The sequence below is a fragment of the Anopheles bellator genome, chromosome 1 (genome assembly GCF_943735745.2).
Source record: "Anopheles bellator chromosome 1, idAnoBellAS_SP24_06.2, whole genome shotgun sequence".
Classification (NCBI taxonomy): domain Eukaryota; kingdom Metazoa; phylum Arthropoda; class Insecta; order Diptera; family Culicidae; genus Anopheles; species Anopheles bellator.
The window spans coordinates 14,556,846-14,572,538 of record NC_071285.1 but is presented as its reverse complement, the minus strand read 5'-3'; the positions used below and the strand labels follow the sequence as shown (position 1 = coordinate 14,572,538).

Below are 15,693 nucleotides of genomic sequence, written 5' to 3'. Positions count from 1 at the left end.
GCGTTTTGTGTGCTGTTATGACTGTATACGCATTTCGTAATCTTATCGTTCTCTTACCCTTTAGTGGTCTGTACAATCTACACGTTTAATATTATCAATTTTCTGTTTTTTTGGTTTTACGATGAGTTCTGTAAGAAGAAAGTTTTGAAAAAAAGCTTTTTAAACATTTTCAACGATTCCTAGTAACAAGTGGCCAAATAATTGAGACTCTTTTTTAAAACCAAAATTAAGCCAAAAAAGAAATGAAGAGGTCTTGAAGATTCAAAAGTGCATTCCAAAAACCAAAAACCATTAAAAAATGAAGAAGTTAAGGCAAAAACGGCATACAAAATTGACAGTGGTATAAAATTGACAGCGTTGAAGTGAACAGAAAAGATAAAAAAATCCTAAGTAACGGTTCAGCGAGCACTTACCTTAAACATAAAATGCTGACCCTGTGCCTCCTGCGGAGACGTGCCGCTCTGGTAGCCGGGACTGGGCGATTCGGCGTTCTCTGGCACGGGCGTGATGTTGGCGTAGTTGGCGGAGCAGGAGAGCAGTCCGCGCAGCTGCGACGGCGTGCCCGGCATCTTGGCCGTCTCGGTGGTCGGCTGCGTGAGGGACAGTATCGAGCGGTCGATGTTCTGGTACTCCTTGCCCGACCGGGGCCGCAGCGTCGAGGTCGCCTGCCGAATGTGCCTGCGAATGTCGGTGGAGAACCGAAAAAACTAAGTCTCAACCGAACAACACGGCGACGGCTCGCTAGCTCACCTCATGCCCTCGGGCGTGTCGGAGGAACTGTGACTAGAGAGCGAAAGCGTCTCGATGTAGTCCGACATGTCGGACGTACCGCTGCTGGTGCTGCGCGAATCGATGTACGGTGCACCGGGGGCCGCCATCACGTCCGGACTCCCGCCGTACGCCGCAGGACCCTTCACCTTGGGTGGACACACCGGCACCTCAGCCTCGGCGGACGTGCTCTTCTCCGGGACGCGAATCTTCTGAAACTGGAAGGACAGTTCCCGGAGCGGATCGAACGACTTCGAGCGCCTTGGCAGGGACGCATGGACACAGTTCTGTTGGGGCAGCACGTGTCGCTGGTGGCGCCGCGCTGACATGGCCGTCGTCAGCGGTAGCTCAAAGTCCGTGAAATCGGTTCCCCGTTGCCGGAGCGAACCGGTCGATACACCGGAATCGTTCGAGCTGGAACTGTCACGATTCTGTGCCTTACACGGCACACTCTCCGATCGGCGGATGTAAACCGATTGCGATGCCTGACTCGGTGGGTTCGTCGAACCCGACATTTCGTCCTCCGTCTCCGGAGCCGTCGTTGACTGTTTGTCGACGGGCGCACTACAGCACCCATCGGCCGGGCAACCCGGTTCCATCTCCTGATGGACGCACGGTGAGGAAGAACGTCGCAGGGTGCCGGTACCGCCCGGGGTTGGTGTCTTGCGGAGCAGCGTCTCGGTGCTGGGGGAAGCAGTGCCACTGAGTGGGCTCTCGATCTCTTCGCCTTCGTCCAGAAAGCGCGAGGATTCCGCGGACGCCGATCGCTTCCGGGGTGACAGACGGCTGTCACCGCACGGCAGCAGATCGCTGCTGTCCATGAGCTGCTTGCGAGCGTACGGGCTGGCCAGGGTTGCCCTCAGCATGGCACTTCCGGGAACGCGTGACCCATCGTCTATACGCTTCCGGCTGCGATCAACGGCCGGTCCCGAAAGGCTCGGATTACTGGCCGATTTCTCGCCGATTATTCGATTCATGCGTTGCTTCAGCAGATCCGATTTCGATGGCAGCGGCGGAGCAGTCGGTGACTGGGTGCCATCCGGTGGAACGGCGGGATCTACGGTACTGGCAGACGTAGTCGCCGAGGGGGCAGCCGGTGACATCGGTATATAGCCCGGGAACTTGGATTTCCGGTTGCCCGGTTCCATCATCATGTAGTTCTCCTGTTTGTCTTCGATCGTGTTGGTGGTAGCGGTGGTAGTGTGCTCCTCGCGATCCGGGCCCGTGTCCGGAGTTTTCGCACTCGGGTGGCCACACTTGTGGCACACCTTGGGTTCCTCGTCCCCAGCGTACTCCTCCTGTAGCTCCCGGAGACACATTCCCGCCCGCTGTAGCACTTCCTTCGAGTTTTCGTAGTTCTCCAGCGAACGTTCAAACTCCAGATTGGCGTAGTTCGCCGGTGTCGGCTGTGGTTCCTGCGTCGTGATCTCCACGTCCTCGTAGTTATCGTAGCTGCTCGGAAGTTTCGCTCCACCGGCCTGCGGTTGAGTGATGAGGGGTGAGGGCTCCTCACATGCACAGGAACTCGAACCCTCGACCAGCTTCCGGCGGATCTTCTTCGTGACGTCAACCGTCGCGTAGATCGCGCCATCCACCGAACCGCCGCTCGCGTCCATTACCGGCATCTTGCCTTCCCCGCTCAGCTTCACCTTGTTGATCTGCACGCCCGTGTGCTCGATGCCGTTCCCTCGCTTGCAGAGCGGCAGTGAGATCCAGTTGTCCGCCCATGACATCACCCGGTTGCAGGTGCAGTCGACCCGGGGCGCGTCCTGAAGGCGCTGCTCGTGCACGCAACTCTGCACCTTCGAGGAGCCTCCGTCACCGGTCAGGCAGCTGCAAACCGCTTTCGTCAGGGACATCGGCATGTCGTAGTTACCGTAGCTGCTACCATCCACCGCCAGCTCCTTGCAGGGTGTCTCCCGCGACAGGTACTCTTGTATTTTCTTCGGCGTATCGTAGTTCTCGCCCGGCGTCAGCCCGCTCGAGCCGTCGATGGCGATCGGTGTCTTCGGTACGTCATAGTTCTCGTACGGACCGACGCTGTGCTGCTGGGGTGACTTGCACGAGGACATGCTGATGGCGTTGTGAAGTGGAGCGGTGATGTGGAGAGGCATCTCTCGTGGTTTCGGAGGACGCCCCGGTGGGCACGAGGCGCACGGGGACGTCGGTCGATTGTGGCCACACAGGGAACCGGTCGCGGGGACCTTCTCGTACCAGGCGGCCTCCGTGCCAGGGCCGCAGGTTTGACGTGGGATCGAGTACTCCGAGTTGTTGCTGCTGCTGCCGTGCGAACAGAGCGACATCCGGTCGAGGCCGGGTGGTTGTAACGGTGGGAGTTTGTGCGATTGGTTGATGTGATTGTTGTGCTGTTCGGTCATCATGTGCCAAGCCGGGATCGGAGCGACGGCACCCGGCGTTCCGGTGATCGTTGAGCTGCGGGACATGGACGGGGCGCCGAGTTTCGAGATGCAGCTCATACAACGCTCCAGATTGGCCACCGCACTTCTGTGGATTAGAACATTGGACGGGGTCGAAGGTCTTGATCAGAAACAGAGACATTGGTGTACGGAGGGCGCTGCTACGCCGAACTCGGTGATAACTATAGGGTGATCCAACAAGCGTTTAGATTTTAAACTACTTGGACTTGGAAACTTGGACGACTAAAGCCGGACCACGCTAAAGTTAAAGGCGAACAGGGCCCAGTATCATACCTGGGAAACGAATCCATATCGTTGATGCTGTCGTGGACCTCAGACACCGAGACCGTGTCGCCGCAGCCATAGTTGCTGTCCAAGTCGCGCGACTCCGTCGACGGCCAGTAGGAGTTGCGGCAGGTACAATTCGAGTTCTCGATGTGCACCGTGCAGATTTCGTCGTTGTAGTTCGCGGACCGTGACTCCGCTCCGCCCTTCCGCGGACTGTCGAGGGCTATGGACGTGGAGCAGAAGAAAATTAGAAGATGAACCATTTCAAGGATTGGTCCGTTAGATGCCCCCGGACCAATAACACCAATATCGCTTACCGGCTATTTTCCGCGCCGCAGCCCGCTTCTTGCTGGCCAGCTTGCCCTGCGAGGCCAGCTTGAAGGTGTGCGTGATTTCATCGCCCAAGTCCGTCACGAACACGTACAGTCCTTCGCCTTTCCCGCAGCTGGAGCCACCCTCGAAGCAAAATCGATTGTCCACCACACCGTACCGTCTGGGGGAAAATACGGACAAGCGAAAAAGAAGCTAGGCTAGGTACATGTTGATTTCCCGTGACCACAGACCACACTCTTGAGGAGGGGGGCTGTGATGGGGTGGAATGGAGCGAACACCTTCGTGGTGCGCAAGGATTATGCAGCTACCGGCCCTACCTTAAGTGCTCAATTTGCCACGTTCCCGTTAACCGCGGCGGCACACCGGTCGTCAGGCAAAACCGATGGTCCTGAATGTGCATCCGGGCCGGGCCGGTGGAGAGTTTGGCTTTCGGTGGTGCCGACGATACCAGCACCAGGTACTGGAGATCATCGCCAAGATTGTTGGATATTTTCACCTGTTTTTCAAGTAGCGGAACGAAGAGCGGATTAATGCTTAGGAGGAAGCCCAGGGTCCGGTGCCCGCCACCTACCTGCCACTGTATCAGTCTTTCGCGGGTATCGAATGCCAGGACGACGATCACATCCTGGCAGATGATTGCTATCGTGTTGGACTCCTTGTCCAGCGTGAAGCCCGACTCCACGCCGAGAAAGTGCTGCAGCGAGAGCGACGCCTTCGTCTGGCCGTTCTTGTAGCGGTCCTTCGAGTCGCGGTACAGCTGCAGGTGAAGGCAGTCTGAAAGTAGCACGGGGTGGGGCAGAATAAAACGCAAACGTAAACATTCCGGTTCCGTTCTCGTTCTCCGTGGCCCGCGGGTGGCCGGAGCCCAGTGCGGTCGGAGTGAACTGGACGAAGAAATGAACAAACGGACTAACAAGCTACACACGCCGCCGGCTTCCGTTAAGCGAAACGCATCCTTGGCAGCCGACCCGGGCGTGCCCGGAGGCCCTCGGTTGCGGCCGAATCGGGGAACTCAACACTCCGGACACGTTCTCTCTGCAACTGAAAGCCGGCAGAAATTATCGTTTGCTTCCCCGGCGCCAAAGGGAGAGCGCTTTGAGGTTTCGACTCGCCTCTTGAGGTTCCCGCACGCACACGGTTCTCGATAGACTCTCGTCCTCATTTCCTTCGAGACGGATTAGGCTCCTTACGGTCAAGGCGGCCCGTTAGGAGTCGAGGGCGGACCACTTGAAGGCATTTGTCGGGATGCCGGGATGCGAACGTTTGAACTCACATCCACCCCCGGAGGCCGTGTGCGTGAAGCCCACGTGCAGGATGTGCGAGGACTACCGTGGCCGCCCGTGGGATGGTTTGTGCTTGCGTCATAATACGCCGCAGGCCAATTTCGGGCACTTCGGGCACCGGAACCAATTTCCGACGACGCCGCCACCGAGGCCAACAAACTGAAATTTACTTTGCACCAAGCGGCGTCGTGGGCTGACACTTTTGCTTGCTTCTCTTGTGTGGAACTTCAAACGGAAAGGTCCGATACGGGTACGAGGTTATGGATCGAACAGCTCACTTTGAAGGCATACACCAAAATGGAAGCATTATGAGGTAAACACTGAACCAAGTACCAAGTTGATTTTTCCGAAGTCTTTCAATTTTAAGGCTCAAAACGGAGCTAAAACCCACACGTAAAGTGGCTTCAGCATGGCGCTCTACCTGGCCGGGCCTGGCCTGGCCTGGCAATCGAAACATGTATAATAGTTGATGTAATTATGTGAAGCCCGGGTCCTCTCTCTCTCTCCCTCTAGGGAGAGAGCACAAGTGTGGTTTATGCAAGATGGAAAATCATTGGCCTAGCGAAAGCGTAGCCGGTGCTCGTCCAGCTCCCGACCGGGCCCGTCCGGGACTGCAACATTGTGGCAAGTGGAGCCGAAGCATTATGGAGCCGATCCCGCAACGCCGTGCAACGTGTTTCATTACTCTTGTTAAGCTCTTGTTAGAAGGGCCCTCCTCGGGTGGACCGAGACGGGTGGTCTCGGGAAAGTGGGCTCCGGCATTCCGGGGCATACTTTGCCGGGCCAGGACACTAAATGTGTGCCCCAGCCTTGCAGTCGTACGCAGGCTCTCGCCAGGCTCTCGAGTCGTAGGCCTCTTTGGCCTCACCACAGCGCCCACCGGGCGGACAGCAAAAGCCACCGCCGCACGCACGCAAGGCACGCTGAAGTGAGCCCTCCACCCGGAAGCGGGAATGCTGAGCTTTCGGTGCAGGTGCACCCGGATTGTGCCCGGTGGTGGCACCGTGTTCAATTTCCATGCCACACTCGCACGCACACCGCAATTATAATCATCATCATCCTCGTGACCGTCATCACCGGTCGCCACCGCCAGAGGGGCTGCTAGAAGCGTCGGCCATTTTATCTCCAACCTCAGGGCGCGCCATTGTGGTTGGCTCTGCTGCAGGAATGCTGCCCGAGTTCACTGGTGCGCCCTTTGGGTAACTCTCGACGGTCGGCCGACGCATGCCATTCAGGACCTCAGGGAAACCCCCACAACTGGTTATCCGGGCTCTGGCTCCGATTGGAATCGTGGCTCGTGGCTGCCGAAAACAGAAAGAAACACTGCCACCGGACACGGACCTTCCTTGTTTGTGGGCGAACTCAAACGAAAAATCGTCGGAACACGGCCGTGTCCGGATGGTTCTCGTCTGGATAGTCCAAATTGTTGGGTTCTTCCTGCGAGGCTTGACGGTGGGTCGTTCACATCTGGCGGGATACGACGATGCGTGCGTCCTCTGTTTACGCGCCGTTATCAATTTGTTATCATTATCATCATTTATCATCGGGACCCCGGGGTCCCGGGGCATCGTCCGGGAAGAGCACATCCTGTTTGGATTTGTCTCGTGTATTTGCTTGTTTTTTTGGGTATCTTTGGACATTTCCCGCATTTCGCATCCACACAGGCGGGATTCAGTTGGGCGAAAACTCCCAAATCTGAAAGAGGATTGCCACCGTAGGTCGGCGCGTCGTGGGGACTCCCGCTTCCAGGAATTCCAGGAGGAAATGCCCAATTCTTGACCCCTCCGGTGTCGACAAAAACGTGGCATCTCCGCTTTCAAGTGTTTTGGTTTCGCCGAACCATCCCAAGAAGACAGGCAGCACCTTTCCGGTGTCGCCTCTGCGTTGTGAGTGCTAGATGGGTCATTGACTCACCTCGTGCTTTCGTTGTTTACCTTTTTCTGGGGTGGACCGATGGTTCCCGAACCGTCTGGGCAGATGCTTGCTACCTTCCCTCCCCAAACGATAATCAATTGCTCCCGCCGTTCGGTTCGGTGGCTTCCTTTTTGTGGGACCTTAAGGTTTCTCAAGGATACATTGGTATTGGTGGGGAAGCAGAACGGGCTAAGCGGTTGGCGCCTGCTGCCGCTAGTGTTGCGGTCTGGTGCTGGGCCCCAGATGGAGTTAGAGTTTAATTACTGTTCTAAGGACGGAATGGAGCGCTTTTTGGTAATGAAATTTCTTGTTTGCGCTTCGCTGTTCATGATACATGCCGTCTGCCACCGTCGTTATGGTTGCGTTTTTCCTTCGTCCGGGTCTTGCGCGACCATTGCACGGGTGTTGTTGTGTTAAAAGTTAATTTCGCTCCATTCCGAAGCGTCCGAAGCGTGTGTTTTTTCCCTTATGCTCCGGGGTTCGCTTCCAATGGTGGGACAGATTATTTAATTTGAATCCAACTAAACGAATTCACGTTCCGGTTCCGGGGACCCAAAAAAAAGTGGAAACCCCGTTTCCGACCTTCGGCCAGGCGCACAACATTTTCTCCAATTTCCCGATTCCAATTTCACTGTTTTCAATGCATCTGTCACCGGCAAACTTTCACAGCTCATTTACATTTTCGGTCGGTGCTGCTGCTGCGGCTGCAGTTTTCCTCCGGTTTTCTTTTTTATTTAATTTTTCCCACTCCGGACCGGGTGTGTCCAGTGTCCCGGTGGGGACACTGAAGTGTTGAATAACCGTCTAATTGAAAACCACTCACTGTGGACACACCGCTCTCGCTCGGCCCGGGGGATCCGTAACTATTTGAGTTTTTGCCCAAATGGCGCAAATGCTAATTTCTAATAAATTCACCTTCCGGACACTCGAGGTTGGTTTTCGCTCCCGCTACTCCCTCCCTCTTTCAGCCGCAAGATGTCCCTCATTTGGCAAACCAACTGGGAGGAGAGAGTTCGTAAACACAGCTTTCGGAGCGAACGACCGTTGGACTACGATTACCGCCGTTACAGCTGAGCCTGGGCCGAACTTCGAAAATGAAAATCCCGAACGTCAGGAGTTTTTCGTCAACCAAACCGACCACCGAGTCCACTTTAAAATGACGACCCCACTTTGGCGGCACACAGGGAGGACACCATAAATCCAATTAAATTGATTGCGAAACTTTTAGCAACTATTAGCGGGTGTAGGATTTTTGGGGGTCCGGTACGTGGGGCCGCCGTTTGAGGTTTTCGAAACATCGGAAAGGGTGGAAAAAAAAAACCGAAACTTCGGCCCAGCCGATGAAGCGGGGCGCAAAAGGGGCGAGTCGGAGAAAATTACAAACAATTAATGCTGATGATGAAGTCGCTCACGCGTCACACGAACCGGCGTTGCGCACAGGACGCGAAGCAATACCGCCAATCAGACAGGCGACAGGACCCAGGGATTACGGACATGAATTATTTATCCCCCCGCTGTTGGGACCGGAACAGTTTTTCCTTTTTTCTGCTCCGTTCTGTTCGGTGGAAAATCACCCAAAAAAGGTAGCACTGTGGACTGTGTGTCCATCTGCCGTTTTTTTGTGACGCGTGTGCGTGTCGATTTGGCGCCCAAATTGTTTAATGCGCCCAATAAACATATGCAATACGACGGACGGCCAGTGGGGCAAAAAAGGGCTCCCCTGGAGCGGGGCGGGCGTTTGGGTTTAACGACAGCGTTACGTTATTTTTAAATTCATTTCGCACTTCACAGCACCGAACTGAATGGGGTAATTTGGGCACATTTGAAGCGCAAAATGGTGTAAGGGAGTTAAATTGGCGCCCCGGACCCGTCCGGAAATAGCCGGTACTGTGCGTATCGCAAGTTATGTGCAGGGACCCCATCATTAAGGGCGGCAAGCAGTGATACGTGGCGGCGTGTCACATCTGTGGCATAAAAACGAAGCATTTAAGGTTGCCTGTTGTTGGTGCCTAAAGTCCAGAAAAATAATTTAATTTTCGTGAGCTTTGAAACACAATTTTGTCCTCTTTTACTTGCCCCAAATAGCGCCGGTGTTGGTAGTGTTTCTGTTGCCGGCGTAACGAGCCGGCGTAATCCCACCGTAAGCGACCGCCGGAAGCGACCGAATGAAAGATATATTTTCATTAAATTTAATGGATTCTTGGGCGATAAGGTAACGGATTTCGGGGCCATCGATAAGAAGAGAAAACCACACGGCCCGGAGGTCCCGCGCGCCGGGGAAGCCACTCCCGGAAGGCTGCTGCAGCGGCGCGGCCATGGATGCGACACATCAGAAAACGTTGCTTCCGGGAAACGGTGGCAAGAAAATAACCCCCCGCTTGCATCCCGTTTTCTTTGCGAAGTGATGTGTTTTTAGATTAAACACGTTTGTGGCTGGTTGGTTGGCTGGCTGGTTGATGTGTTGTCGCTTGTCGGAACCTCGCCAGGGATACGTTCCATTTTCTCCCGCCTTCCCCCCTCGCTCCTGTGAAGAGTTTTTGGGGCGAATCCCAGGGCTCGTGGAAGCTGAAGCTGGCGAAACGGATGCAGTTATCCCGCCCAACCTCGGAGAGTTCGTAAATCCGTTTGCTCCGAAAAGACCGGCACCATTGCAGTCACACCTGCACACGTACGTGCTGCGCCTCAGCCTGCCCCTGGGGTGGCACATACACAATTTAGTCGGCACCGCGTACCGAGCATCCTCAAAGGTAAGCGCAAGGGACGGGACGATGAGAGATAAATCGCGCCGAGAAAATAACTGATGTCGCCTTAATTATTTGCTCCCCAAACCGGGCGCACCACCAAACATACGGGTTCCGTCTCTCTGGAACCCGGAACCGGCAGACGAAGCCGCCCAACCCGACCCGACGGCTACCGCCGTGTTGCGGTCGGATGCGGTGATTATCTTTTTCGCAGCGCACCGTCAAAGAGCAGGGCCGGGAAATGGGATGGCGAAAAAAAAACGGAAAGTAAAACTAATTAAATTAATTGAAACTATCAACTATCTGCGCCGCCGCACACGGGAAAGCAACGTGCCTTCCCTATTTCCCCGCTTTTTTTGCCCTCCTTCTGCGACATCGAACGAGAAAAGCCTTAAAAGTTAGCTACTTTTGCCTTTTCGACCGGGCGCACCCGAGTTATGGTGTGCGGATTGCAGCCTTGCAGGCGCGCGACGTTTGAAAACCTTCCAACGGGCACCACGAGGCGGTGCTCGATCTTCTCGAGCGCGCGCTGCGGATAATAATATTTTCCGGCCCGCGGGAGAAACTGCGGCAAAAATGTCAACCCTCGATGATGACAAATGATCTCCCCAGATGGGGTGCCCTGATGCTGCTCGCTGCCACGATTGTTTGGGGCGAGGTGAAAAATAGTTTTCCATTGAAACGATCGATCACTCGGGGTGGTCCTCCGGGGGGTCCCGAAAGGGTGAGATTGGTTCTCGAACGAACGAGGAATCTGCATTTAGTAGGGAAGAAAATGGCCCTCTCAGAGTGCAAATAGTTTCACCACGCCGCGTTTGTTTGCAGTCGGGCGGGCGCAGGACTCCTCCGTGTAGCTCACGATGAGAAACGACACGATGGACACCACCACCGATAGGTGGCTGATGGTACGGGTGCGACTGCAATTTCCTTACTGGTAATGCAAATTTCATCGCCCCGTCTAGACGCAGTAGACGGCGGCAGGCAAACGATTGCGTTGGTCCGGTTTCTTTCGCACGGAAAATTGAATGGCAAATGTTTACTCGGAAAGCAATCGGTCCTGTTCTCTCCCGACGACCGATCGTCGGTGCTCCGTTCGGAGACTGCTTGACTGCTGAGAAATCGATCCCATCTCCGATGCCAATACGATGGTTGCAAAGCTCTCGCAGTCCGAGCTTCTGGTGTGCCAGTGCCTCGCACTGGGCAGATTGCTTCCGTGCGGACCCTTAAAATGTGGTTCTCGATTGGTCAGCTTTCCCCGTAAAACTCCGCACTCTGCATCGGTGATTAGTTCCTTCCGGTCGAGCTGTTTTGCCGCCGCCCGGTTCAGGCCCGGAGAAGCTCTCGGGTGTTTGTTTCGGGTTTTATCATTTGTAATTACCACAAGGCCCAGGAATGGAAATCAATAAAGAAAACCCATTGATTGGCCACAAAAACTCGAACGAAATAATTGATATTGATGCAATTAATCAAATCATAGCCAGACTGGTCTAGACTTTGGCTAGCCGAAAAGTGTTTGAAAATGATTTGAATATGTTAATCAACAATTATTTAATCTTTTGCAATCAAGATAGGGAATCCGAAAGACAACCCGCCCAGTGGCCTGTTACGGGCTTGTAAGGCCGTCGCATAATTAAAAAAGGGAACCACGGGAACAAATATTTGCCTAAAGGATACTCCCGTTATCAGGAAGGATTTATCTTACGGCGCACAAACACCGTGCTATTTTAGGGTGATTTTTCATGCTCGAGAATTACATAAATCCTTTGACTTGGAGAAGATTTTCACATCACGTTAGGGCGTCCTTTGCTTGTCCCACAGAAAACGATACGGATAATCATGATCACGAGTCCGGTGAGCTGGCGATTCAATTGGCTGGCCTGGGCGTTTTCGTCAGTGTCCCCTGGAACCTAACAAAAGAACTTCAGCCTTGATGAGTTTTTCCAGCCTGTCACCGTTCCGACCGGTTTAAGATGATTAATTTTTCCACCCATCCGCTGGAGGGTTTTTGTTCGTGAGTGGGGAACAAGGGTGAAACAATGTTTCGTTTTTGTTTCTGGGAAAACATCTTCGTTTGGGGCGTGCAAAAATATCTTCGTCACAGACAATTTATTGTGCGGAAAATAGCAGAACAAAAAGTGCACTTTCAGTCCGTCACCTTTACGGCATGAGGAGAAAATCGATTGGTTGCCGGTGGTTTATTTCGTTTCGTTGCACGAAAAGCCTTTGCACGGATGTTAGGTACAAAACTAGAGCCAACATGAACAGGAAATTTATAAACCAACAAGAATCTACAACTTTTCCTTGAATTTTCCATTAAGTGAACACACTAGCCACAAGCCGCAGCAATAGATTCTTTAATAAAGGATCAATTATGTATTGTTTAAATGAATTTCTAGCCAAAGTGTGCCCCTCGTGGGTAGACTAGCTTTGCCGGTGGAGCCTAGAAACGGGCCTAGTCCAACGGGTAAGCTACTCAATAATTTACCTATCACTTCAACGGCTAGTCTGGCCCCGACCAGGGCCTGGCCTGAGCTTGATTGATTCGTCAAGAATGCCCGGAAGGCTTTTTGATTGATTTCAGCCTCGATTCTCCTCAAGGGCCGGCTGGTCGGTCGCTCGGCCAGTCCATGGAGTGGCGAAAAGTGCCGCAACGGAGAAGAAGTCGAGTGTCCACCGAGAAGTGATTGAAAAATGTGGTCCAATCAGGGCATAACTTATGTGTTTGCTTAACATAAAGTCCCATGATCCGGCGTTCGTAGACGCCCAGTGAAGCGTTTGATTGCGTGCCTTTCTCGTCGCCCGGTGGACGATGACTTCGGAGAAAGTTTTCCCTTGGACTGGACTTCCGGAAATTCGGGCCCACCATGTCATAGGCTCAAGCTAGCACCGGACGAAGCACAAGATTCTGGAGTGGACCCCGAAGTGTCTCCTGCATCCGGGGAGCCACCGCTCGGTTTGACTCCCTGTGCCTAGAAACGGCGACAACAATGAATTATTGCACGATAATCACAGGATTTTCGGTGAAGGAGAATGTTGTTCTTTGTCGGGGCCAGCAAAATTGCCCTCACGTTGTGCCTCTCGTGGGAACCGGGTCCTCGTTTCGGGCCCCGGAACAACGATACTGGGCCTGGACCTGGGCGTGGAAGTCACCTGGTCCGTCGGCCCGGGGCAAAACTCCGGTGCAAGCCTGACCATTGAACCCCGCTCCGCAAGGGGTCCGTAATCCAGTGAGGTTCTAATCGGTTGACTGACCAACGTTCAACGAGCAACGGTACGTGATGTCCATGTAAGTTCGTCGAGTTTCCGCCGCCCGACACTCGAGCCGGCTTTCACCGTAAATCAAATATATTTCAAGCGTTAAAACGTCCACCACTTGCACCTGGGAGGAGCCCAGGTTCAAGCGATCGATCGGCATATGCCGAGGCCGGGGCCGTGTTTTCCCCATGGGAGTCCGTTGTTCTGGCTGTCAATTTGAATCACGTTCGACGAACAACTTCAATTTTCGGTCATTGGCTGGTTGTACGCATTTTCAAACCCAAGATGGGGCGCGCCCAGGACCAGGTCTTCAACTTCCGGACCATTTTCCAGGAAGCAGGCTTAGGCTCGGTCTGTGTCCAGGTCCAAGTAGAGGCAGGTGGTCCGTTGGGACGGAGCGTCTAGTTATGAGTTTCGGACACAAAGCACTTACGGTGGGACGACTTTGGAAAGTTTGAAAACGGTTGCATTTGTCCGTACTTTGTGTGATATTTTCTCATATTTTAATACATATTTTAACACGTTGACTTCCAGTAGGAAGTTACAGAAACATCGGAAACGCGGTACTTGCATTTAGCAGGACATCAGGTTGAGTCCCTCCGGGGCACCGTTTGACATTTTGTATTCTTCAATCGTTGTGCGAGTTAGCAAATGCTTTCGGGGCATGCGTAATTGACCATAAATTAACAAAATTACTGCATGTAACAATCAGAAGGGACATCCGCAACATGAAACACAATTATAAATCTAATTACAAGCATGTAGCCGTTCGGACCTTTAATCCTGGGGATGCCCTTGTTGGGTGTTCTCCTCTCCAAGCCGCATTTTGCGCAACACGAACCGTACTTTAAGCTCTCCCTCTTGGCCGTTTCAGGACACGCTTGCGGGCGGCCTAAAGCGTTTTGCAAATTTGGAATTTATCATAAAAGTTCATTACTCACCGGCATTTGCAGTGAAAATAATTGCCGGGACACCCGGGGGGCACTATAATCCTTGTGCCACCACCGACGTCCAAATCGATCCGACCTTCTCGACCGCCGAATGCGGGCCGCTCAAGGGTTAACGACGGTCCGCAGAACCGGGGGAACCATTCCGAGCCGGCTCGACCAGAGACGGGCCCGCAATGTGTCTCGTGCCCCGAGGACACACACGCCCGCTTTTCTACGCTCGGTCCTGCCCTCACACAGAGAAACAGACATAGAGAGTGGGATGAAAGTGAAAATGAAGGGGACACACACCCACATGCACGCAGGATACCCTGTCTTCTAATAGAAAGAGAACGCAGTGGCCGGGTTGGCGTTGGAGCCGGCTGAACCCGAGGAAAGCCGTCTGCATTCATAGGGGTAATTAAGCTGACGATGGCGTTTTTTAACCCCAAAGAAAGAATTGACCGCCGGTGGATAGAAAATTAAAGCCACACCCATTGCGCCGGAGGGCAAATGAACTCTACCCGCGTCGTAGTGTGTTCTGCAAGCCAGGGTCAATGTTGACGCGGACACCGTTTATCGATCGTGTCCTTTTTTCTCCGGGTTTGCAGAAGGAAATGAATTTCTGAGCCCGCGAGGAACTCGTGGAGCCTTTTCCACCTTATGGCGATATTTTCCCGCGCCAAGCCGAGCCGGGTTGCAGAGAATTTTCTTATCATTTTCTTTGATTACGTTTGTTTTGCTGATCAGCCCCGGGCCGGGTTCGGTTCGAGGCCTGTGCCGGGTCGTGCCGGGAATGCATGATGGCCATGTGGGTGGATTAACGACGCCGACATCGCCACGGGCGATACCGGAACTTATTTACTTAGCCCTATCCCACTCGAGATTGGACTGTTTTCTCTACACCGGAGCGGCAATATATAGTCTTAGTCAGGAGGCTCTAGAACTAGAGGCTCCACAACAGTGTTTTGATAGCAAAATTGGTCTAAAGACCCATCGGCAACAGGGTGATTATTTTGCTTGCGCATTAAAATCTTCGTTTAGATCTCATTTTTGTGGTTTCGCAGAATAAGGCGATAGCTTTCATTAGGAAAAGTGCGGCGTGGCCACGAGAAAAATCCGCAAATCAACTAAATCATTCAACCGAGAACTGCAAAAGCCACTCTCCGGACTCTTGTGGCGGGCCGACGGCGAACATCCGAAGGAAGCCACTGACTCTCGCCATAAATATTGTTATTCCGTGCGGATTTGGAGGATGCACTGACGAGCCCGCTGCACTCCGGACCGGAAACGGGGCCAGAACGACGGCGGACAACAAGATTTACGACGCGAAAGCGGATCCGCCTTGAAGCGGCAAATTTTCGCGGCGAACGGAACAAGCCCGGGAATTTTCCGAGCACCAGGCAAGGCGCAGGCGAAAAAAATGGATGACATGGATGACTGCCAAAAAGTGCAGAAACGGACCAATCCCACCCGAATGTGCGTGCCAGCACTGCTGCTCCTTGAAGAAGGCACAAACAAAGATCGCAACGAAGACGACGGACGAAGAAGTTGTGTAGCCGGGCCAAGCGCCGCTTGAGTGGTGAATTATAGACTTTCAACTGGTCCACTGGCGTGGCCACTTCCCGCTTCCTGGCTGGTGGTGTTTTTCCCGGTGGCCGTTGTTTTTGCTTCATTTTTACTGGAAAATCTACGACCGGTGGACCCCTGCAAGGAGGGAGAGAGCGAGGAGAGAGTCCGGCGGCATCACACACTGTTGGAGATGCTC

General features: G+C 53.6%; 1 protein-coding gene across 1 annotated transcript; it reads right to left on the bottom strand.

Annotated features, from left to right (window-relative positions):
* Window positions 1-398: 398 nt before the first annotated feature.
* On the bottom strand, window positions 399-6,108 carry LOC131215087 (uncharacterized). Its single transcript, XM_058209464.1, has 7 exons — window positions 5,958-6,108; window positions 4,378-4,580; window positions 4,124-4,302; window positions 3,791-3,966; window positions 3,480-3,696; window positions 751-3,273; window positions 399-678 (listed from the first exon to the last, which is right to left on the bottom strand). The coding sequence occupies exons 1-7, from the start codon at window positions 6,106-6,108 to the stop codon at window positions 399-401; spliced, it is 3,729 nt and encodes a 1,242-aa protein (XP_058065447.1).
* Between the last annotated feature and the right edge of the window lie 9,585 nt (window positions 6,109-15,693).

Bases quoted from the DNA above. Each gene is read 5' to 3' on its own strand.
- LOC131215087 (XM_058209464.1), bottom strand. From the start codon at position 6,108: ATGGAAATTGAACACGGTGCCACCACCGGGCACAATCCGGGTGCACCT. The intron at 4,581-5,957 runs GTGAGGCCAAAG...TGCTACTTTCAG, and splicing joins TCCGCCCGGTGGGCGCTGTG to ACTGCCTTCACCTGCAGCTG. The intron at 3,967-4,123 runs GTAGGGCCGGTA...ATTTTCCCCCAG, and splicing joins TGGCAAATTGAGCACTTAAG to ACGGTACGGTGTGGTGGACA.